Source organism: Hesperophylax consimilis, chromosome 29 (assembly GCF_061612785.1).
Source record: "Hesperophylax consimilis isolate HC1 chromosome 29, BYU_Hcon_1.0, whole genome shotgun sequence".
NCBI lineage: Eukaryota > Metazoa > Arthropoda > Insecta > Trichoptera > Limnephilidae > Hesperophylax > Hesperophylax consimilis.
The window spans coordinates 19,193,676-19,220,407 of NC_142864.1; the positions used below are offsets into that span (position 1 = coordinate 19,193,676).

Genomic DNA, 26,732 nt, shown 5'->3' on the forward strand with positions numbered 1-26,732 from the left:
ATTTAGAGAATTTCTTCAGGAAGGTTTATATATATATAACACATGCATATTATATTTAAAGAGGGTAGAGAAAATTCGATGTTTTATAATCAAATCTTAAAATTTTTTTTTTCACTACATTGTTAACGCTGGCTAAACCTTATGAGATACATCAAAATAATGTACTACGGAATTGTATATCATAAAAAGGCCTACAGAAAAGTCCTTCGTGGTACATGTCTAAGTCTTAAGGATAACCCCCAGTAACGCCAGGTACATGGTAGCTAGTTCTTGATATTAACACAAATAGAAGAGATTCCATCAGTATATTTCCTAATAACTTAACATTAGAGAGAGTACCAAATGACCTAAAGTAGCACAGCTGGTAATAGACAGATCATCAGTGCAAATGCTTCATTAGAAGATCTCTTTGATGTTTAGGTTGGATTAACTGGGACATTGAATGTACCGTAAAATGAGGTGACTTTGATAAATTTTCAACTTTGAGACTAAATAACGTTTTTTTACGTAATCATGTGTGTTGGAAAATTTTATGTCGTATTTATTGCAATCGAAACCATCGAAATTTTTGTGTCTGAGAAGTAAAAAAACACGGTGATCAAAATTACCATATAATATGTTAAAAGGTATTGACCACTCGAGCGATGGTGTGTATTTAATTTCTCTATAATATACACAAAATTCGGGAGATGATTCATTACATGATGGTAGAAGTAAAAAAAAAGATAAATAACTTTTGCCGAAAAAAATGATTAATTTCCGAGTGGTAGCGATAATTATACTCGTTGATCAAAGTCGTCCCCCGATTCAAAATTCACCCCATTTTACGGTTTCTTCATTTGGGCCTTTGCTTGTGACCCCAATGCGCATGCGCTTGGGTCAAATCATAAAAATAGAAAAAGAAAACAAGAACACCAAAATTGAAAGAAGAAGAAAAATATTTGTGTGGGTTTCGTTGGGAAAGTTTTGGCCCTTTACACTAGCGACAAAATTCTTGTAAATTTTATCGTTTTACACGATGTCTTTTTCGTCCAGTTTACACATGGTTCGTCTTTACATGATATGAATTCGGGATGAAAAAAAAAAGTGTTCCATTATGGCAACGATTTCATACAGTTTAAGATGGTTCCTATTATTTGAAATCTGTCTTCTGTCATTGTTTTACATATCTATATTATGTGGAAATATCGCAAGTTTGCTTCGTTTTATTTTTAAAATATTGAGAAAAAAAATCAACCCGTCAAATATTAAGTATTTTTACTATAATACATATATTTTTACACCTTAAACTTCCTTCTCAGGGAATGGAGTTAACCGCGTTAACAACTGAGCCTAATACCAATTGGGTAGACATTTCTTGCGTCTATTGCCTGCTCTAGTGCCATCCAATTTCAAAGAAATTCGTGTGTGCGCGCGTGCGTGTGCATGAGTGCCACAAAAAGTTGAAAGAATGCATTGTCATCAACAAGAGTCTATCCGGCGAGTTTCACATCGATCGGAGGTCGGGAAATGCGTTAATTTTCACTTCCAAGTTTCCATTTCATTCATTTTTTTTATTCATTCAAGAAAACAAAATAGATCTAGTTAAAAAAACACATTATTGTGAAAGTACGTTACTGTTCGGTATTGATTTCATGATCCGTTGACGGCAACTGCATAGGTAAATAACAGATGCTTTCATGTCGTTTTATGTTCATGGTATTGCAATTTTTTAAGGATTTTGTGCCATCCCGAAATATAATTTCTTCTCTAATGAAAACTATCTGTATGAAATCGTAAGTATGAAAATAATGACCGGTCGGTTGCTGATTTGACATTACGTTTGGGTCCCACCCAGGCATAGTGTGTTCAATTCCTCGGCTTGCTAAGAAGTCCTCCGTCACAATGCAAGTAACATTTTCCACTTACTGTGGTGGTAGTAGTAGATTTTCAAAAATTGTCAGGTTATTCGTAACACGGGAATATTTGTCTTTCTTTTAAAAACAAAAAAATTATAGTGTGATATTAGATATGATAATAGATATGGTTTACATATGGGGATGGGTATGAAAAAAAGCATCGTGTTAAATGTCCATAAGCAGTCCGAGATTTTGTCGGAGTTTCAAGTAGGTACTGAATTGCAACGCTATGATTTATTGATTTTGACCATTCTGATAACGTCCTAAAATAGCTTAAAAAAACATTGACCATAACTCAAGACCAACATGGGTTGGGTTAGCTTGGATTTATTCAGCAAGTATTCCTGATTTATGCGTCTGCTTAAACCAGTGGTTCTTAACCTTGTTAGAGGTACCGACCCCCGCCAGTTTCATATGCGCATTCACCGAACCCTTCTTAATTGGAAAAATAAAATATGATTTTTTTAAATTCAAAACATAGGTACATAATTATACATAACTAACTAACCATCACGCCGTTTCCCCGCAGGGGTAGGCAGAGAGGACGTACCGCCAAACAACTCGGTCTTGGCACACACTTCTTGCCTCATTCACATTCATACATCGTCTCATACATACTCTTCTATTATTGTGGCTCTTGACTTGTCTTCCTCGGGCTTCCCCGACTTCTGCTACCATTCACATTTGCATCATATATTCTCCTTACACTTCTTTCTTCGCTCATTCGCTCTGCATGCCCAAACCATCTAAGCGTCCCTTTCTTGATCTTACTCCTAACGCTTACATCAGCCGTGCACTATTTACGGATCTCCACATTTCTCACACGATCATACATGGTTTTACACCACATACGCCTCAGGGATCTCATTTCTAAAGCATTCTTACATTATTTATACATAGGTGCACAAAATGAACAAAACCATTAAAACATGATTTTTACATTAAAATTATATATGTTATACATGTGAATCTATATTTTGACCACTTTATTTTTTGCTCGACAAAAAATATGCTTTAGATAAATTGAAGGTTTTCCTATCGTTTCGCTTGAGTAGAATACAAATAAAAATATAAATTACTCAATAAAAAATATAAATGCAAACTACTAAAAAAAATATTTTTCAATAGAAATTTATGAACGCATAAAGGAAACAACTTTTGAAAAATACAGTATTATAGCAAAGATTATCTGTGACAGTTTCACTTGATTAACTTTTTTGCTTTCTTATAAAACTATTTACAAAATAAATAAAAACCAGTTTTGTGCTTGAAATCGATCGTTTCCAGACTCAATTTGTCAAGCGATTTTAATACCTATTACCTACGATATAAGGTATACCAAGAATATACACATTTTTGGCTTGTAGCCTTCCTCATAAGAACCATTGGCCCAAACGGAATGAATAAAGCATATTATTGCAAAAGGATTGCTAACGTGAATCGGATTTTAGTCATTGGAGTGCATGAACGAGACCTTTCTTTGCCTTGTAAAGGTTCAATAAAGGTCAACTTTGAATGAGAAGAATATTTAAATTATTTTAGTCAACGTAATACATAATTTACCCACGAAAGAATAAAGAAATAAGAATTAATTTAAAGTCATGATTCGTTTAAATGATTATGATAATAATGATTTATTGTCTTCTTTTCTTAGTAACAATATAGAGATAATGATATCGTCACTGGGATCTCCCGTGCTGAGGATGTCATTTACATATTGTAATTTAATTACAAGAAATTAATATTACAACAAAGTAACATATGAATTTAATCAAAAACATATATCATGTAGTATAATTATACGATAGTGTTTTTTTGTATAGCTCAGTTTAGTAGATTCGGTTTTAGTCTGTGTTTGATATCAGTATATTTTCTATTTCAGATCTCCCTATATTAAGAGTATCCAGCTTTTTATTTGAGTTTTAAATGTTATAATGTTGGGGTTTTTGAGTGAGAGTGGTATTTTACTGTAGAGTAATACTATGATATTAGAAGCTTTTTTGCCCAAATACATCTACATGTTTAAATTTCACTTTTGTTTTCAAGAATAATTGAACGCAAATCTTCGAAGCGTAAATTAACCCACTTCCCGACATCCGATCGAGCTTAAACTCGGCAGACTCGTTGTTAGACACGTGGAGATATACACGTGGAGATATACACGTGGAGATATACACGTGGAGATATACACGTGAAATCGTATGACATTACAGCAGTTAATATACGAAATAAATGTCGACATTTGTCGAGTTATCGACTCCAGTTCCAGTTTTAAAATAAAAGTATGTATTATATTTTTAAAAACTTATTTTAATGGGTTGTTTTTTTTTAAACGTGAATACCGCGAGTCCTTATGTTACCGACTGTCCGAAGTCAGCATGACTATGACATCCCCAATTGGGTTGTGAGGCTTAGGTAGTGTAGGGTGGGAAAGAGAAAGGTTGGGAAGAAGATACCTGTTTTACCATAGACATATCTGGGAATGTTGTGTGAAGGTTCTTCTTGGGGAGAGGAATTAGTGAAGGAACAGGGTTTTTATGAGATCTGTGTTGTAATTAAAAATAAAACCATATACTACGGGCTGTGTAACTCAATCATTACCTACGGTTGCATTGGGTGGGGAGGTACAGGAAGAACAATATTAAACCCGTTATTGAAGGCACATACATTATTTTACGTGTTATTATGAAGAAACCTTTCAGATATTCGAATGAAGCTCTCTTCAAGGAATTTAATGTACTAGATGTCCGACAGTGCTATATAAAAAAAATTGTAATCCATGTTCGTAAAAATAAAAACAAAATGAAAACAGCCGAACACAAACATCAAACCAGAAGTAAGGGAAGGAATGACCTTTCCGTTCCAACAAGCAACAGAGCGGCTTATCAAAAACTATTCTCATATTTCGGTCCTAAAATATATAATAAAAACCCCTCTCAGCTGAAACTGTGTGAATTGTCATCCTTCGGTCCAAGAGTGACAAAATGGTTGTTGGATCTAGGCAGGACTGATTCCGAAATGATACTAAAAATGTAATTTGAAATCACGAACGCCTCTATGTATCTTTTTATGTATCTTCGTTTTAACATACCTACTTATTTTAGCTAGTCTTAAATCCTGTATTCGTCTAGGATAGCTTGAAACTTGTAAATTTGACTGTCCTGAAACGGGAATCCTTCCTAGTTGGACAGTCAAAATCATAAAATGTAATCAATATTATATTATAAAAAAAATAAAATAATAATAATCACTCCACGGCCGAGCTGTTTGCGTTTTATATTTAAAAAGTTTCGTAATGGTATTTGGTCGCTAGTGCGGAGGGCCGTTGACCCTTGGAATACCATCCCTCCTCGACCTAAGTACCCCTTATTATGCCAGTGGTAAAACGCCAATCACCTGCCGTATACCGGCTGACACTATTTCCATAATAACTTACTTGTTTTTTGCAATGAAGCATGTATGAAGAATGAGTTAATGATGAATGTAAGTAAGTCTAAAATCATGGTGTTTGAAAGAGAGAGTATGAAAACAGTGTGCAATATAGTTGTGAATGAGGAATACTTGGAGCAGGTGGATGAGTTTATCTATTTAGGAAGTATGTTTACGAGAGATGGGAGGCTGACAGAGATATTGAAAGAAGGGTAAATGCAGGTAACTACATTAATGGAGGACTGAACGCGGTTGGCGCTAACAAAAATTTACCAAAGAACCGAAGCTAGCAGTCTACAATGGAGTGCTGATACCTACATTGATGTATGGCAGTGGGGCATGGACATGGCAGAGGAAGGATGGAAGTAGACTGAATGCTGTAGCAGTGAGATCCCTGAGTAGTAAGTCTGATAAAACCATGTATGTAGTGTGAGAAATATGGAGATTCGCAAAGAATGCAAGGCTGATGTAGGCGTAAAGAATAGGATTAAGAAAGGGACGCTCAGATGGTTTGGGCAAGTAGAACGAATGAACGAAAAAGGAGTATAAGGAGAATTTATGACGCAAATGTGTGTTTTCCCAGGATACCTACTTATGTTTATGTCTATCGGATGTAGTTTCCCCAGGATACCTACTTATGTTTATGTCTATCGGATGTAGTTTCCCCAGGATACGTACTTATGTTTATGTTGATCGGATCTAGTTTCCCCAGGATACCTACTTATGTTTATGTCTATCGGATGTAGTTTCCCCAGGATACCTACTTATGTTTATGTCTATCGGATGTAGTTTCCCCAGGATACCTACTTATGTGTATGTCTATCGGATGTAGTTTCCCCAGGATACCTACTTATGTTTATGTCTATCGGATGTAGTTTCCCCAGGATACCTACTTATGTTTATGTCTATCGGATGTAGTTTCCCCAGGATACCTACTTATGTTTATGTCTATCGGATGTAGTTTCCCCAGGATACCTACTTATGTTTATGTCTATCGGATGTAGTTTCCCCAGGATACCTACTTATGTGTATGTCTACCGGATGTAGTTTCCCCAGGATACCTACTTATGTTTATGTCTATCGGATGTAGTTTCCCCAGGATACCTACTTATGTTTATGTCTATCGGATGTAGTTTCCCCATGATACCTACTTATGTTTATGTCTATCGGATGTAGTTTCCCCAGGATACATACTTATGTTTATGTCTATCGGATGTAGTTTCCCCATGATACCTACTTATGTTTATGTCTATCGGATGTAGTTTCCCCAGGATACATACTTATGTTTATGTCTATCGGATGCAGTTTCCCCAGGATACCTACTTATGTTTATGTCTATCGGATGTAGTTTCCCCAGGATACCTACTTATGTTTATGTCTATCGGATGTAGTTTCCCCAGGATACGTACTTATGTTTATGTTGATCGGATCTAGTTTCCCCAGGATACCTACTTATGTTTATGTCTATGGGATGTAGTTTCCCCAGGATACCTACTTATGTTTATGTCTATCTGATGTAGTTTCCCCAGGATACCTACTTATGTTTATGTCTATCGGATGTAGTTTCCCCAGGATACCTACTTATGTTTATGTCTATCGGATGTAGTTTCCCCAGGATACCTACTTATGTTTATGTCTATCGGATGTAGTTTCCCCAGGATACCTACTTATGTGTATGTCTACCGGATGTAGTTTCCCCAGGATACCTACTTATGTTTATGTCTATCGGATGTAGTTTCCCCAGGATACCTACTTATGTTTATGTCTATCGGATGTAGTTTCCCCAGGATACCTACTTATGTGTATGTCTACCGGATGTAGTTTCCCCAGGATACCTACTTATGTTTATGTCTATCGGATGTAGTTTCCCCAGGATACCTACTATGTTTATGTCTATCGGATGTAGTTTCCCCAGGATACCTACTTATGTTTATGTCTATCGGATGTAGTTTCCCCAGGATACCTACTTATGTTTATGTCTACCGGATGTAGTTTCCATAGGATACCTACTTATGTTTATGTCTATCGGATGTAGTTTCCCCAGGATACCTACTTATGTTTATGTCTATCGGATGTAGTTTCCCCAGGATACCTACTTATGTTTATGTCTATCGGATGTAGTTTCCCCAGGATACCTACTTATGTTTATGTCTATCGGATGTAGTTTCCCCAGGATACCTACTTATGTGTATGTCTATCGGATGTAGTTTCCCCAGGATACCTACTTATGTTTATGTCTATCGGATGTAGTTTCCCCAGGATACCTACTTACGTTTATGTCTATCGGATGTAGTTTCCCCAGGATACCTACTTATGTTTATGTCTATCGGATGTAGTTTCCCCAGGATACCTACTTATGTTTATGTCTATCGGATGTAGTTTCCCTAGGATACCTACTTATGTGTATGTCTACCGGATGTAGTTTCCCCAGGATACCTACTTATGTTTATGTCTATCGGATGTAGTTTCCCCAGGATACCTACTTATGTTTATGTCTATCGGATGTAGTTTCCCCATGATACCTACTTATGTTTATGTCTATCGGATGTAGTTTCCCCAGGATACATACTTATGTTTATGTCTATCGGATGTAGTTTCCCCATGATACCTACTTATGTTTATGTCTATCGGATGTAGTTTCCCCAGGATACATACTTATGTTTATGTCTATCGGATGCAGTTTCCCCAGGATACCTACTTATGTTTATGTCTATCGGATGCAGTTTCCCCAGGATACCTGCTTATATTCAGATAAATGTTTTATTTTCTCTCTAACGTTATGAAAAATATAATATAATATGATGTATTGTAGCGCCCTTCGTGGCAGCAGGACGCGTCCTAACGCTTCCTCCAACCGCTTTGTGTTTTTTTAGTATTTTCAAGGGAAATGAGGCAACATCCCTTTGAAATTATTTTTAAAATCAATCCATCAACATTTGAACTTAAATAAAAATAAACTTAATAATTATTAGAACTTTATTATATGTGATTTGAGTGCAGTGTTTTAAAGTGAATATTCTGAAATTTGCTCAGAAATATCGGACTTTCGAAACGAACGGCGACCGGTAAATGCACTCCAGATGTTTTCAAGAAAATTCTCGGAAACTGGGCAAGCTTGGACACTGGCAAGTGTCTAATTTTACTAAACCCAGGGCAATTTATTACCCAACCGTCGCTTTTTATTGCGGACAGAATGCACCACTTCAACAATTACCAGGAACAGGATTACATGGAGATAAATGATGGACTTGCCAAACGTCACAGCGGTGCTGCCAGGGTCTCTTATCTATGTGTGGTGTCAGCGCTTTATTAGCAGCAGATACATACCTGGACGCTGTTGTTGGACGCGGTGGACTCTCTTACTGCAGCAGCTGGTCCAGTTCCTTCACCACTTAGGATTCTTGCTGCAGAGTCTCCATCTTCTATCTTCGTAGAACGTCACAGCGGTGCTGCCAAGGTCTGGTATCTGTGAGAGGATAGTGTGTCAGCGCTTTATTAGCAGCAGACACATACCTGGACGGATGACGAACCTCGTGCTGGCACTGTTGGTGGACGCGGTGGACTCTTTCGCTGCAGCAGCTGGACCAGTTTCTTCACCACCTGGGATTCTTGCTGCAGAGTCTCCATCTTCTATCTTCGTGTCACCTGTTCCTTTACTTCATTTTACTTAACTTAACTTCACTCTATTTTTGTAATATTTATATTTTCTGTAATACCTGCATCAACTGTAAAGCGCCCCTGAGGTGATATCTCACAAAAGCGGCGCTATACAAATTATCCAATAATAATAATAATAATAATGAACATACGAAAGTATTCTTGATATTTATTATGTTTTCCAGCCAAATGGGTATACCATTTCTTTAACCGTTATCAAGATGAACTTTGGTATGCCACTAATAAAAATAATCTATAATTGATTTGCAATTTAACTTAGTCTGGTGCAGAGGTTTTATTACACATATAATGTCATTTTTCTTAATAAAATATCTGATTGATTGATTTATGATTAAATGTGATAACTTAAAATCACTTGTCATACATAATACGCATTGTTGTCAAGAGATAAGAAATTAATAATTTAAGTTTTTACATGTATCAAACACTTTGTTGATATACATAACTATAATAATTAAAATAAAATAACTTTGTTTTTAATACCACGATATTTATTGTACGGCAACATGTTTAGTATGCTCGTTTGTTCGAATGCTCATTATACCTACATAACAAATCAGGATAACGATAGTTATAACAGAACTTGATCCTTTTCGAAATTTGGATTATTGATTTTTACGTGTAGAAATGAATCATCAACAGGAGTTTAAAAGCCGTTAAGGGATAAAAAAATATTAACTGAAACACAACCACTAAAAAAAATATATTTTCGAGCGCAATTTTTGACAGACTTACCTGGCAGGCAATTTAGAAAAACACAAGGAATTTAAAAAAGGCAAATTTAAATTATTTTATTTTATTGAGACATGATTGTACATGTGGTTTTTTGTGATATTTCACCCTTTCTTGCTAGCGATGACCCTGTGTTATTGCGGGTGAATTTTACAGTTTGCGGACATAGAATCTATACATTACTATAATATAAAAAAAGAAAAATGATGTATAGCTAGTTTGGTTTGGAAGAAGAGGATGGAGAAGTTAGAGAATTATAAGAAGATGAAAAATTTGAGAAATTATTAGTGAATAGATCACACTAATTAATTATGTACATACTATACCGCTAAGTTAGGAAATAAGGATATATTATGTTTTGTCTGAAAGGTGATTAAATTTACAGAGTGTAGAATGAATGGGTATTGTAGTTGTAATGTATTCCGTGTGTAAGGATCCAAAAAATTAAAAAAATTACAAACGACTGATTGATGTTGGATCACAAATTTGTCTATTTTGGAAAACAGCCCAATCTGTCAGTATAAGTATGTATATGTTTTGATTCCAGGTTTCGATATATGACACCAACCGGTTTCGGTCACCCTAAACTTCTTATAATTGCAAAAAAAAAAACAATTTTTTAAAGAAAATTAAAAACCTATTGCGGGAGTCCTAAATGTTTTACAATTGGATAATTTTTTTGTGGTATATGTTAGTCCATAGATATTTTCGTATAGTTAAAAAAAATATATAATATCGAAACACCCTAATATATACTATAGTACCGTAATTACATATATATTTATTTATTTTAAAACATTTCGAGTTCTTTTCATAACTGCTTTTTGGTAGAATGTTAAATCACTATGTATTGGGAATGACGTAGCGAGCTGAAAAGAGTTGACGTGGAATCTATAGAATATCCATTAAAACTGTATGAATTTCCTTTGCGGTTATTGTTGCAAAATGTTAATGAATTATTGTAGGTGGTCATGGATATAAAAAAGAGTTTCTTGTTGTTAATATACATTGAATCACGTTGCAAAGGAATCATTTCGACTGGTTGGAGAATCTGTATTGTTAATATTCACGGCCTCCGTAGTCTAGGGGTAAGGCTCTCGACTAGCAAGTCGAAGGTCACGGGTTCAAATCCCGCACAAGTCTGTAGCCAGTGCGACAATGGTATACTCAATCGTGGTATATTGTGATGTTAGTGGGGAGGGGACCGATATAGGAAAGAGGAAGACGAGAGAGTACCTGTCTATTATATTATTATATAGATCTGCTCCCCGAACAGGGATAAAGCAATTTGAAGCAACGTTTTAATTCCGAATTCTCCCGAGGAGAACTGTCAAGATGCAGATTTCGCATTGCATTCGATTGCAGAGAAATTCATTGTTTATGAACGTATTTCTGAATAAAACACTATTTTTAAAAGCAGATGAAAGATCCTTTCAGTTTTCAGTACAAACAATACAATACAAGTACAAATAATATCAGCTTAAAACTAAGGCAGAGAATGCTAAAATGTTATGTGTGGTCGGTCTTGTTGTATGGATGTGAAACATGGACCTTGAAAGTAAATACCATGAACAGGTTAGAGGCTTTTGAAATGTGGCTTCACCGGAGAATACTCAAAGTCCCATGGACCGACATGATCACCAACACAGAAATTCTCAGGCGGGCTAGAGCAGAGAGAGAACTGCTTAGATTAATAAAAATCAGGAAAATTTCATATCTGGGTCATGTACTTCGAGGGGAGAAGTATCACTTGCTCCAGTTAATATTGAAAGGCAAGATAGAGGGTCGCAGAGGGCCTGGTAGGAGACAAATGTCTTGGCTGCGAAATATACGAGAGTCGACCGGCATTAGAAGTGTGGAGGAGCTATTCCGGGCAGCGCAAGACAAAGAGACACTTTCTAGAGTGATCGCCAACGTCGGGGGGACCTGATACGGCACATAAAGAAGAAGAAGTACAAATCGACATATGTTTGAATTTTGAACGTAAACATAGATAAACTTTTTAAGTCTCTTACCGATGTGTAAACTGTATTTTATTGTGTAAACTGTAATTACCACTCCAATTATCGAAAGCGGTTGGTACCGAAAAAACAATATTCAAATAAGCGAAGCTAGCAGTCCTCAATGGAGTGCTGGTACCTACCCTGATGTATATAGGCGTGGAACTGGCAGAGGAAGGAAGAAAGTGGACTGAATACAAAGTGCTACAATTAGAGGCGCTATTTCGTACTAATATTGGAATAATGTATATAACATAGCGAATTTGGGAATCTCACAAGTGAAAACATGGCTAGACTCAAACATACTTACACTTAACATATCAAAGACAAAATTCACAACATACAGTATAAATAGCACGGGACAGCCAAAAAACAACACAAACACCATAAAAATACACGAATGTTTAAACACCAACATCTGCGATTGCCCTCCTCTAGAAAAAACAGAACAAATAAAGTATCTAGGAATCGTAATTGACCATAACCTTAGATGGATACCTCACATCAAACAAATCACAAATAAACTTCTCAAAACAATACACATTTTCCTAAACATAAGAAACATATATAAAATAAAACAATTGAAAACAATATATTTTGCACTTTGCCAATCAATAATAGAATATGGAATTATTTCTTGGAGAGGAGCAACAAACTCGGCTATCAATTACATAGAAACCGCACAGAAAGCGATCTTAAAGGTAATACTAATAAAACATAGACTGACTGATACAGACCAAATATTCAACAGCTGTGACGTACTAGATATACGTCAATTATACGTTAAAACACTACTAAACTACATTTTTGACAAAAAAAATGAGATCGATGTGCAGTAAAAACATGTATGGTCATGTGAGAAATGTAAAGATTCGCCAATAATGCAAGGCGTAATGAGTAAGATTAATAAAGGGACGCTTAGATGGTTTGGGCATGTCGAGCGAATGTAATAATATTGATAGTAAAACCTTGATTTATTAAATTGTTATTAATTTAGATGACTGAGTACATTGGACATAGAATGAGTTGCGGTTTTATCAGCAGGAACAAAGTCCTTTGTTTAAGCTCGTAATAATCTACTATAGGTACGTTTTTATTTGTACCCAATATTGTCATGTGTGTAAATAATTATATACTTGCATTATCTTCTCTCCGTAATAACACGCACAGGATGTTTCAAATTATTATTAAAACAGCGCAAATACGTGGAAAATCGCGGGATATTCTGAATGAGGTCGTATACAAATTTATTTATTTTTTATGAAATTGTACAGGGTTTTCCAATAAGAGGTGTTATTTTGATATTTGATCGTAAAAGATCAATGGTTTCGTTGCTTGTGTGGCACGTAGCGCCGTCTTGTTGAAAGTAAACGTTGTCCAGATCAATACCATCCAATTCCGGCCATAAAAAAATCATTAATCATCTCTCGATAGCCCCAATCCATTCACCGTAACTGTTGCTCCAGCCTCATTTTCGAAATAGTAAGGTCCAATGACTCCGCCGGACCATAAACCGCACCAAACAGTCACATGTTGAGGATAGAGAGGCTTTTCAACAATAACTCTTGGGTTTTCCGAGCCCCAGATGCGACAATTTTTCTTGTTGACGAAGCCACCGAGGTGGAAATGGGCCTCATCACTCAAGATGATTTGCATTTGATTCACTCAAGTGAATTTTGATAATTTCAATGCGTTGTTGAAGCGTGTATCGTTCCATTTTTATTAATGGCGTAGTTTCTACTTGTCAAATGTCAAAAAATGACAGCTTCAAAAGTAACATCTACCGAAATAGCGGGCTATTCAAAATAACACCTCTTATTGGAAAATCCTGTATTATGTTTAAATAATGAATTGAATTTTTGGAATATACCGAAAGTACCGAAGACAGTAAAACAGACCGTGCAGTTTTGAAGTGTGTTCCTACCTCCACCAGGTGTGGTCACCCATCGCCTTGCGCCGCCCCAGAACTTCCTCTCCATAAAAAAACCTTCCACACAGCATCCTCAAAGATGACAAAGATGAGGGCTTCCTGTGTGGAGATAATATAACAATAAAAAACTCTCTGTATTGACCTTGTTGCTTTAATTTTTTTTGCTTTTTTAGTGACCAGATCTGAATAGACAGGTAACTTCCTCTACCCATCTCCCACCCCCCTCCTTTCAGATTCACAACATAGCTGACTGCCTCCGTGGTCGAGGAGTAAGGATCTCGACTAGCAATCCGAAGGTCGCAGGTTCAAATCCCAGCGTGCGCAATTGATGAATTTGTGTTATTTCACAATTCATTAATTCAAAATGATATATATTATCATCATCATCATCACTTTTGGCTCTACAACCCCTGGTGGGTCTTGCTTGGCCTCCTCAAGAGTCTTCCTCCACTCATCTCGGTCCCGCGCCAGCTCTCTCCAGTTTCGAAGCTCCAAGGCAGACAAATCTTTGAGGACGTTGTCGCTCCATCTTAACCTTGGCCTTCCCAGGCTGCTTCTCCCTATCGGTCTTGAGCTCAGCAGGGACTTTGGTTCTTGATGCTCGGTCATTCTCTCCACATGACCTAGCCACCGAAGTCTTCCCAGTGACATGAACTTTGTGACGTTTAGCTCCTTAAACAGAGTACAGAGCTCATTGTTATAACGTCTGCGCCAAAATCTATTTTCTAGAACCGGTCCGAAGATGCGCCTCAAAATTTTCCTTTCAAAAACGTCCAGTGCTCGCTCATTCTTCTTAGTTAGAACCCACGTCTCGGCTGCGTACGTAAGCACTGGTCTAATTAGTGTTTTGTACACTAATACCTTGGTGGTTCTGGAAAGCAGTCTGGATTTTATTTGTTTTTGTAGGCGGAAATAGCAGCGGTTTGCATTCACGATGCGCTTCTGGATCTCCTCTGTAGTGTTGTTATTGTTTGTTATTAGGGAGCCCAGGTATGTGAATCTTGGTACCGTTTCAAAATTTTGGCTTCCACATACGAGAGATGGGGTTTGTTGGGTACATCCTACGGCCATGTATTTGGTCTTCTGCTGGTTTACTATAAGACCCATATTTTTGGCAGAAATTTATATATATTATACTGCAGCACAATCCAGAGTAGAAGATACTCTCAGTATCGCCCTGGTGTTGTTCTTTCAGAATTGAAACTTTGCTTGAGATGGCTTTAGCCGTGTTTGGTGACCAGATCTGAATGGCCAAGTAATCCCCCACCTTCCTCTTACCATCTCCTCCCCATCACCACTACCTTCAGACTCACAGCACACCCCAATTGGGGATGCCATAGCCTCACTAGCTCCAGAGGGTTGGGAACAGTTGGGATTCTTGTGTGGTATTCACATAAAAAAAAAAAAAAAAAACAATTGGGTATGCCCCAGTTCCACTGACTTCGAACAGTGGAGAGATGCTAAGACTATTGTGCTGTATTCACATTAAAAAAATACTAAAATACTATTAAAAACTATTTTCCAACATCCTGTAGTTATATGTATCTGATAAAAAAACTGTGTATAATTTGACTTATCATCATTTTCTCTGTATTGTTTCAGAACAGTTGCTATCTCCTTGCGACGAGTTGTCTTAACCGGAACGTCGACTCGACAAGAAAATACAACAAATTGAACAAACGCATCGTAAAAACTGCAACATATTGAACAAATCCACTAATAAACAATAATTATACGTTTTAAACAAAGTGCTGACAAAGATTGTGATGAAATGTTCGTTATAAATCCATGTGAAATTATTTAAAAATAAGTGATTTTAAAAAATAATGCTGATTCGAAACATTCTACGTTAAGTTAGTGATAAAAAATGTCGATGAGCGAACGTCGTTTTTCTCGCGAATTTGTGGGATTAAAATGTGATATTAATAATAATTAATACGATATTATTTTAATTTAAAACGATGTAATAATACATTATATTAGCATTAGTCGATTATCGATCGAATCGAAGTGTCGTACATGCGTTATAAACGCATTATAGAAGTGTGCTACTTATTGATTTAAATTTTTTTGAATATTTTTTCGACAAAATGCCGGCTGTTTTGTCAAAAGTTCGCGACGATGTTGCCAGGGCGTGTGCGAAAATACCTACCCCTGCTGTTTATGGGTTAGGTGTGGCAACAATCGGGCTGATCGGGTACAGGATTATAGCAGCTTCCTCAAAGGGTGCGAAAAAGGTTGCAAGAAAACCACACTCTAATGGAAAACATATGAACAATAATTACGAGAAAGTTCTTGTGGAGAAATGCAAGACTCCGACCACTTGCAGTGCAAAGTTAGAAGCTGACAGATGTAATGTGTGTCGGGGTAATATAGAGTATGAAAATAACCAGGCGCCGTCGGATTCAGACGATGAGAGCCCGAAGATTCTGAGATCTCTCGGAGCGAGAGTTCCAGGGTTGAACAGACAGTTTATAAAGCAGATTTTGACGTTGGTAAAGATAATGGTACCGAAGTTATACTGTAAAGAAACTGGGTTATTGACGGTACATACAATGTGTTTGTTTACTAGAACCTTTTTGTCCATTTACGTAGCATCCATGGAAGGTTCTATCGTCAAGTATATAGTCAAGAAGGATGTGAACAACTTCATGCTGATGTTGCTGAAATGGTTTGGAATTGCGATACCTGCCACGTTTATCAACTCCATGATAAGATACCTGGAAAACAGACTGGCGTTAGCTTTCAGGTAAATATTGTTTCTGATCTTACTATGATTAACTTATTGAAGCTTATAAACCTCATTCTAATATTTAATCATTGAAGAATATTATAGAGAAAAAGTCACAGAAAATAAAAAGATGATTGTTTGCATCTGGGACTCGAACATAGATCCTATTGGCAATACCTTAACTGAGACATCAGTAAGACTAGAGGATTTGGGTTCTAGTCCCAGTTGCGTCTATTACCTTTTTAAATATTTGAAATTCACTTTTGTTTTCTGTAATGTATGAATGTAAATCTTGGAAGCGGAAATTAACCCACAACCAGATATCCCATGGAGCGAAACTGGACTCGTTATCAATGACAATGCATTCTATCAAATTTTAATATACGAAATAAATGTCAGTCCTATCCGATCGGCATTTAGGGTGCTTTGTAGAGTTGTCGACTCCACTTAAATATTTAATATTTTAGGTTTTGTGTCAATTTCCTCTTCGAGTGAAATGTAGAAATTCTCTTGGACTCATTCTCTTGGATCAATCACTTTCATTGGATCAAATTCTCTTGGATCAATCACTTTCATTGGCTGTTTAGAGTCTAGGAGCCGAAATGTCTTACCTAAAATTGACTGGTGACCATAACTAACCTATAAATCTAACCTATAATCTAACCTAGTTTTTTTTCACTACTTTTCATTTTATCAATTTTAAAGTTGTGTTGAATTTTCACTGTTTTGAGTTATCATGGAACCGATGTTTTTGTTGTAAACAGATAGAGTTAGTAAACAACAAGCAATGGAGCGAAACTCACCTGAAGAACGCGGAATTATTGTTACTGCTTATTTGACCAATTTCCGGTCTGTTGTTTTAACGCAGGTGGGGCAAGATTAATATCATAATGTGAATAGGCTGCCATTTTGTTAGAAATTTAAAAAATTGGGCTCTGTTTTCACAGAAAGTTTATTTGAAGGTTTGCACAGACGCTCAACCAGACGCTTAATGGGGTTGACAGATTGCGCTATACGCATAATGGCTTAGCCTATTTTAGTATATCGCTCGCCATACAATCCCTATGGAAAAGAATGGCGAGCGATATGCTGAAATAGGCCAAGCCACAAGAATATAGCGCCCTTATGGCATGGTTTGTCACAGGCTTAATTATTCGCGCACATGGTGCAGGACGGTGAGGAAAACGACGACGAAATTCACGCCGCGTTAAAACAACAGACAGGAAATTGGTCTAATAAGCAGTAACAATAATTCCGCGTTCTTCAGGTGTGTATCGCTCCATTGCTTGTTGTCAACTAATTCCCTATCTGTCTACAATATTATTAATGTCAAAGCACAGTGACATTTGACGCCATTTGCAAACATTATGGCACATTCACTTATGACATTACTTTTACTTCGACATGACATTACTTTTGCCCCACTTGTATATTCAAGAAAACCTCAATTTCAATAAATTTCGATCCATTCTGAAATGCGTCATGTATCACTATGCATTATCTCTCCCTCGATTATATATGGAATATGACTGGAGCTGGAGAACAAATTAATGATAATCATAGCAAAAGCGTTTGTCATTATTCAAATTTATCTTTGCTTAACTGTTTATATTTTTGGATTAATTAAATTAAATGCAATTAGATACTCTTGATATAAAATTCGTGATAATTACATGAGCGTCGTTTACAAACTAAATTTACTGATAAAAAATATTGCTATTTTATTAATAATGTCTTCAAATTATTCTTAATCTGAAAAACGGGACCGGTTGGAGTTTAATCGACCCGTATAGATGGCAGCCTAATAAGACAATATTGGAATTTAGGATGGGCACGATGACAGGGATTTTATTGAGCGTTATTTTCTTTCTTCTTCTTGCATCTTGGCTCTTGATGGTTCTTTCTGGTCCTTCTTGTCTCTTCTTGCCTCTTCTTTATTCTTCTTGGCCCTTCTTGTCTCTTCTTAACTCTTCTTATCTCTTCTTGGAACTTCTTGATTCTTTTTGGCACTTCTTGTCTCTTCTTGCCTTTTCTTGGTTATTTTTGATTCTTCTTGGCTCTTGTCTCTTCTTAACTCTTATTGGACCTTTTTGATTCTTTTTCGCCCTTCTTGCCTCTTGGTTCTTCTTGATTCTTCTTGGCCCTTCTTGTCTCTTCTTAACTCTTCTTGCCTCTTCTTGGATTTTCTTGAATCTCCATGGTCCTTCTTGTCTCTTCTTAATTCTTCTTGGCTCGTCTTGTTCGTCTTGGATCTTCTTGAATTTTCTTGCATCTTTTTGCCCATGTCCATCCCAGAAATTTACAATAAACATTTCAGCGCAATGTTAATGACAGATTACGGGCACACGGGCACATATGAACGTCCTAACAACCTAACAACATAACCTAACGTGTCTTACTAGAATTCTAGTCGTTTCGTCACTTGCAAACATTGATTTTTTAGCTGTGAAAAAGTGAAATTTTCGTGTCAAATGTCATCATTTTTCATTTTCTTAGTACTGTATTAATTTGCAAAAGATCCTCATATGACTTATTTTTGTGGTAAAGAAGAAGGTTTACTTGGAAAATTTAATAAAACTCAAGAATATTTTCGTATTATAACAGTAGAGGGAAAAAAAACATTTCTCTGAATAACAGTAGCTGTCCTGGGGAAACTACATAGGAAAGATATATAAAAAAATTATAAATGTATAAAAATATTACTTAGTTTATTTTATTTTTTATTATTTATTGAGTGAGTTTATACAACATTTGAAAATAAACTAATATAAACAATATAATATTTCACTTTAAATATTTTTACAATAAACATATTCTCCTTCATTCTTCAGACTTTCAGGCACTTCCATCATACATCTTTAGTCCTTTGTACATTAGGCAGTTCTGTCATTTTGATTTCTTCATACGTGGCAATCTAATTCTATTTACATTTCTGGTTTCGTAATTATGAAAATCTCTATTAAAAACAATTTCAACCATAAAATATTTTGGCATTTGGTTGTTCATGACTTTATGCACAAAAATTAACACATTAAATAACGGTATATTTTTTTAATGGAATCCAATTTACCTGCTCTCTCATTTGATTAATGCTTGCGTATTTGCCTTTTTCCAGTATACAACTCATAGCTCTATTCTGTTTAGCATCTAGTTTGTTCAAATTTCCTTCATTGGCCAAATATAACATAGTAGAGCAATAATCTAAATGCAACTATAGTTTTATAAATGAGCTTTGTAGTGTTTCCATTTAGTTTATTTCTTAATCTTCTAAGAAAATTGACTTTTTTGATACCTTCTTTAGCACATATTCAAAATTTGCTGTGAAAGTGAGTTTTGAATCGAGTTACATTAAGTACTTAAATTAAGTACCTAGGTGTAGGTACTTAATTTCATTTACTTTTTCAATTTTTTCATCATTAATTGTCAATTTTAAGTATGTGTTATGCGTTTTGTTGCCTATTTCCATATACTTTGTTTTGTTTACATTTAGTTTTAATTTGTTTAATTTCAGCCATTTCTCTATATTTTGTAGGTCTTCATTTAATTTGTTGATTGCATCTATGTACTCTTAGATTAATGTATCGTCTGCAAATAATCTAATTTTGCAATGTTTTATGGTTTTAATTATATCATTTATGTAAATAATGAATAGAATTGGACCTAATACCGACCCTTGCGGAACACCGAGGTTTTTTTCTATTGGTTCTGATTCTGAGCTTTCAACTTTTGTTACCTGTTTTCTTTCGTGGAGATATTTTTTGAAAAGATTTAGAGCTACTTCAGAAAGACCCATATCTTTCCATTTTTTCTTTCCTTTAGTAAGATGTTACAATTTACAAAAACATATTTTTGCAAAAAAACAAGTTAGTTATTACGAAAATAGTGTCAGGCTGTGTACTGCGGACGATTAGAATTTTTCCCGGGGCATTACGAGGGTTAAAAACATAGGAAGGTTTCGTTTAATTATTATCTTATTTTGTTGCAGATCTCGCCTAGTGGACCACGCATACAGGATGTACTTCAAGAAGCAGACTTACTACAGGGTGTCCAATTTAGACAGCAGAATAGAAAATGCTGACCATAGGTATGTTTCTTATTGACTCCTGTATTTTTCCGTTTATTTTGACTGGCGTACAAATACAATGTTGTATCAGAGATTCAATCCAATATTGTATTTGTACCTTTCTTGAAGAATTGAGTTTTTTATACGGACAAAACTATTTATTCGTATTTATATTGCTTATGTACGGGCATAAACAATTCATCCTAATCTTTTGAAGCGTAACTTGCAAAAAGTGTTTTTTCCTAAAATTATTATTTATTTATTTATAGAGCGATGACGGCTTACATATAGTTCCCGTGAGCACTTAGGCCATAGGCCCATTGTGCTATCTCCCATTTTACCTCAATCCTTTAACAACAACCCAGTCCCTTTAATAAAGTTCACCAGGGTTGTCATTGGGTATGTGGCTATGTCTTCTGTTTCCACAATGTGTCTTCCCAGGTCTCATCTCTCCTCTCCAATCTCCCTTGGTTCCCTGAAGGCCCCACAAGGGAAGAGGGCCTTATCTCTCCTCTCCATTCCCCTTTGGTTCCCTGAAGGCCCCACAAGAGAAAAGTTCAAGGAGGTGGCCTCATCTCTCCTCTCCACTCCTCCTTGGTTCCCTAAAGGTCCCACGAGGGAAGAGGGTCTAATCTAATTTATTTATAACTTACCCATAAAATAATATTATTTTTAACACAATTTTCTCATCAAAAATACATTATTTAGTAGTTTTTGCATATATATTTTTTTATAAATTAACTAGCTGTACCTCGCCACGCGTTGCTGTGCCGCAGTCTTTCTGTAAATATAGAGAAACAATAGCATGTGTTGCTTTTTTACGTCCAACAAATGGCGCTGTTAAAAAAAAACAACATGTTTTTACTTGTTACAGGTGACATCAATATAATATAGATATACAGGGTGTATCGGCACGTACCCGACAAACTTTTACCAGCTATTCCTTAGCACATTTGGAGTAAAAAATGTTATGGGCACTTTGCTGTCCGGTAACATTTTTTTTTAATAAAAAAATTATTATTCATATTTTCACCACATGTCACCACTGTTTTATCCTTTGTCAAAGTTTGAAAACCCGTCTGGCAATATTTTGTTCAAGTTTCGTTGAATAATGTACGTACGTACCTACGTTGGCGCGCTTTTACAATCACAACGAAATGGCACGGCACCATTCGTCTCATTTTTAGCTATTATTATCTAGTATGTAAGAAAGAGCGAGGACACTTTTTGACACACTTGCTAATAACAGCTGTTGAACACGAGAAACAATGCAAATGACAGTGACAGAGTGTGGATTTTTTTTATTTATTTTTTGTTTTTAATGGAAAATAAATGTTACCAGACAGCAAAGCGCCCATAACATTTTTTACTACAAATGTGCTGAGGAATAGCTGGTTAAAGTTTGTCGGGTACTTGCCGATACACCCTGTATAAAAACTCACGTGTATTCGAATATCAACGTTGTGTCAAAATTACAAAGCAATAGGTGAAGAACTTTCGAAGATTTAAAATTTTTCACAAACAAACACTTTCATTTTTATTTATATATATATAGTAATTAACAATTGTATCGTAATTCTACTCGGGCGAAACAATGGAAATAGTTTCAATTTATCCTAAGCGTATTTTTTGGTATTCATAAATCTAAATGTATTCGTAGTAAAGATTAATCGATTAATTGATGATATCTCTCTGAATATTTACTGAAGATAGTAACTTATGTTTGTTTGTTTGTTTGTAGACTGACGGACGATGTGTGCGTGTTCGCCTCGTCCTGCGCCCACCTGTACAGTCACCTGACCAAGCCCTGCTTCGACCTGCTGCTCATTGCCATCACCATGGCAAGGTTTTCCCACAAGATGAAGGCGAACATCATCGCTGGTGAGTAATAACCCGAGATGTGCTTTATTTCAAATAAATCCATTTCAAATGGAAATGCAAAATGGGTATTTTCCATTTTGCATTTTAAATGCTTTTCTCAATGCATTTTCCATTTTAAATGCTTTTTTGCAACTTTATTCCTACTATCTCCACTCTTTTTTTTCATAAGACCCTAATATCAGTCGGTCCTCAACCTCATTTGTCAAGTTGCTCCCTGGTAGAAGCCCTGGAAATTGAGTGATACCATTACAAAAAATACTGATTCAAATACTGAACATGGGGCCATGACGCTGTAATATTAAATGTTAGATAGCAGTTTCTATGTTTTTACTTTGGAAACATTAGTTCCGCGCAAAATTTTTGTGGTTTCATAATCTGTAGTCGTGGTGTTTTTGGATTTACCATCATGTAATATGTTTGTTCTACATTGATGTCTATTATTAAATGACAAAATTGTTTAAGAATTCTATAATTATTTTAATTGTTTGACCTGAGAAACCATTTTGCATTTTGCATTTGAAATGCTTTTCTAAAAACCATTTTGCATTTTGCATTTTCAAATGGAAAAGTTTTGACCCATTTCCATTTTGCATTTCAAATGGTTTTGGGTACCCATTTTGCACATCTCTGGTAATAACCTTAGTCTTTCTTGAATCTTTCTTCAGTCCATCTTGCTCGGTTAATTCTTGGCACTTTGCCTGACCACTGGACCAGGTGTATCCATCCTGTATGAGATTGTCAATTATTCCCTGACTTGATCATATTATAGAGAATATTTTAAATAATTTTTTTACATTATTATTAAGACAAAATGTAACATTATTCTTCAATACATACAACATCAATTATCAGACACACTCACTAACCAATAGGAAGCATGATCTGGGCAACAAGTTTGAGGGTACTATTGATATATTTACTGACACCATTTATAGCATTAATCGTAGTCTATATCAGAACTTTGTTGAATCCTACAAGTTATACTAGCTTTGGTAATCTAGTTTTAGTGATTTGTCTTATATCTAGTAGTGTTCTAATTTCTATTTTATTTTATGTTACTGTTATATGTTTTACTAATATTGTTTCATATTTAGTTTATCAGTTGAACATTACTTCATGCTTTACAAACGTTGTGTATAATGTTCGATAGCTTAATAGGTATATTCTATTCTCATAATCCAAATAAAAAAATAAATAAACTATTATCAATTTCTTTTAAAAAAATCACGTGTTAGTGTGTTCTTAAATGCTAATCTCCGAAACCGAATAAAAAATGTATATCGAAAGTGTTTTCTATGGGTCATATTCGTATGGCAATCTGTCACACTGTGAAAGACATATACTTCAAGGTACTTTTAAGAGTATAGAATGGCACCGGTCGCATTTTTACTTATTTTCTATCGTACTGAATAATAATCACAATCTGCTGAAATGATCGATTTCAAATGAAACGTCTACATTATCTACGATGGATGTGACTTGCGCATGTATTCTATTTATGTCAAATGCATAAAATATCTAACAGATAAACGGCGGTCTACATAAAATGAGGTCTGTATAAATTGTGGTCTACATAGAAGGCAGTCTGTGGCAGTACAAGGTCTGCCCGGACCCACTAGTATTACTATAAATTTAACATTTTAAGAAGATACCTACCTATACAAAATATAAATATATTAGGAGTTGTAGATTTTTTAACTAGCCCTCCTCACTAGGAGATTTAACTAGGTTTTCTTACTTAGGTAGGAGACTTCTATAGTTCAACTTCAAGGTTTGGGTAGGATTTTTTTAGTGTTGTGTTCCCACAAACAGTTCTCCAACTCTTTGTGGAAGAAGATTTTAGAGAATAAGTTCTCTATATTAAATCAGGGATTTATTCAATACTTCGCGTATTACAAGAGTGACTTCGATGGTTGACCTAACTAGGAGCTCGCTAAATGAGATCTGCAAACACCATGTTTGTCTGGAAGAAGCCTAACTGGCCCTAGCGACTACTGACTACTAGCTACCCTCTAGGAGTGCATCTATGAAGCTCTTAGCTAACTCACTTCTCAACATTTACTAACTTCTATGACAATGTTTTTATAAATACTAATCAGTTCTTTTTCTGATAATTCGTTGCCAAGATGTGGTTGACTTAATGTAGTTAGTAATTGATTTAATTTGTTTGATATTGCGTGGGAGTTTGTTATACATATACCTTATTAGTTATATATTACTGATTCAGAGCTTCTTCGTCCAAAGGTAGTTTTACACTTGGGTATATTTAGCTTGTCTCGTTGCGTTGTTTTGGTTTTATGATTATGTGGAGTGTTTGCCAATCGTCTACATTTGTGTCAATTTTATCTTTTCTTGTGGGTACTTTATTTCCACTCTGGTGTTCAGCCTCAAGTCTGGGTAGCTGGTCAGTGAGAAGGCCCATTCCTTCACCTCTTTTCTGTGCCTTGACTAATGTATTGTTGTGTCGCCAGGTCCCCTGTTCGCTGTTTGCGTGGTGGCCGTCACGGGCAACATAATGCGTGTGCTCAGCCCCAAGTTTGGGCAGCTGGTCAGCGAGGAGGCGCAGAGGCATGGCTATTTGAGACACATCCACTCCAGGATCATAGCACACGCCGAGGAGATCGCCTTCTACGGGGGGCACAAGGTACAGTACAATACAGTAAATTAGTTAGACAACTCTATCGTCCAATGTCAGAGCGTATAAGCGATGAGAATATTGTGCTCGATACGGCTCCCAGCGTTTGAATGATTGTACGACTCTTGTTACCGGTACGCCACCTCGTAACACGAGATAAATAAGATAATAGGTAGTTAGTAGGTGTGGATACATACATCCAAGTCCAGATGTCGAACTGTCAGACGCCATTCACTTGTCTGAGTAAGTAATAACAATTAATTCTCGGATAATTTTAATGGCGCTATTTTTCTAAAATATCTCCTCATAAAAATGGTGACTGTTCAATTGAGCCGTGGTACTGTTTACCGAAAGTCGTACAAATCTGGCTCATGAAAAAGAGCTAGCTCAATTGTGCGGCTTGCTCAGGAACTACTTATTGCTAATTTCTATACCTTTTTTGAAAGAATTGTGTTTTTATACGGACAAAACTATTTATCCATATCCATCCTCATTCAATGTCACCAATTTGTTAGTTAGGTTAGTTAGTTAAAAATAATAGTTACCCAAGAACAGAGTCCTGTGGTACACATCTTATCTTATATCAGAGTACAGTACAATAATTAGACAATTCTATCATCCAATGTTACCAACTTTGTTAGGTTATGTCAGTTATTTACAAATAATGGTGACCAGGGGATATAAAGTCATGAAAAGTGATGAAACAAAAACTAGGTTAAATATGTTACATAGGTAACTATTAAACCTAGTTTTTGTTTCATCACTTTTAGTGACTCTATATCACTTTTAAAGGTGTGTTTAATTGTCATTTTGATGAAATATCATGTAATGTATGCAATTTTAGGTAGGTACATTCCAATGTTTAAAAGGAAACGGTAGAGCTGAGATGTCCATCTCATGATTGTGGGATAAATTTCCTGTCAAGTAGGTTGGGTGATCATAAATAATAAGAATGAATTCTTAATGGAAAATATATTGAAACATCAAAAGTTACAACAAAAGAGTACAGATGATAAACATGTAACCATAGAAATAAATATAGGCACATACCCGATGGACTCCTGAATCAAACTAAACTAACTTAACGTGAAACGAAAGAATGACAACGGATGGCGAACGAAAACTTGCTCTCGGCAGCGGGGAACGGACCCGGGACGAAGGCCAGGACATCCTTCTCTTAGTGGAAGCAGGAGGACGCATCTCCTTCAATGGACGCCTGCAGGGGCATCAGGCCTGCAGCACGTGGTAGTCGACCAGACTCTTCAACGGAGCCAAGACAGCAATCCGTTTTCTTAGTGGCAGCGGGAGGACAGCAACTCCCTCAATAGACGCCTGCAGGGGCATCAGGCCTGCAGCACGTGGTAGTCGACCAGACTCTTCAACGGAGCCAGGACAGCAATCCGTTCTCTTGCGACACGGGGACACTCCGCCAAGAACAACCAGCCACAGCTAGGACCAAACCAATCTCGGTTTCAAGTCCGTAACACGAGCACTCCGACATGACCATCGGCCAACACTCAATAAAAGCGGGATTCCATATTCCCCACTAAAATAATAACAAACACGAACTGTACGTGAATGGATAAACACCCCGCGCCTTTTTTTAAAGAAATAATAACTCCTATTCACATGATTAACTCAGATTCAAGCCCCTTTAAAAGAGAGTGACTGGATCCACCGATCAGCAGGCCTAGCTGACCGGGGAGGAAGTGACCATAAACAAAACTGTACTTCCTTCCTTCAAAATATTGCCAA

At 36.1% G+C, this 26,732-nt stretch overlaps 1 protein-coding gene across 1 annotated transcript in view; it reads left to right on the forward strand.

Annotated features, from left to right (window-relative positions):
• The window catches only part of Abcd1 (ATP binding cassette subfamily D), a 160,749-nt gene that overhangs the window by 86,478 nt on the left and 47,539 nt on the right, over positions 1–26,732 (forward strand). Inside the window, exons 2-5 of the mRNA XM_089649322.1 lie at positions 15,270–16,416; positions 20,384–20,482; positions 22,203–22,342; positions 24,814–24,986. Of these exons, the coding sequence (XP_089505448.1) occupies positions 15,758–16,416; positions 20,384–20,482; positions 22,203–22,342; positions 24,814–24,986 (1,071 nt within the window). The 5' untranslated portion in view covers positions 15,270–15,757. The remainder of the gene's footprint in view (positions 1–15,269; positions 16,417–20,383; positions 20,483–22,202; positions 22,343–24,813; positions 24,987–26,732) is intronic.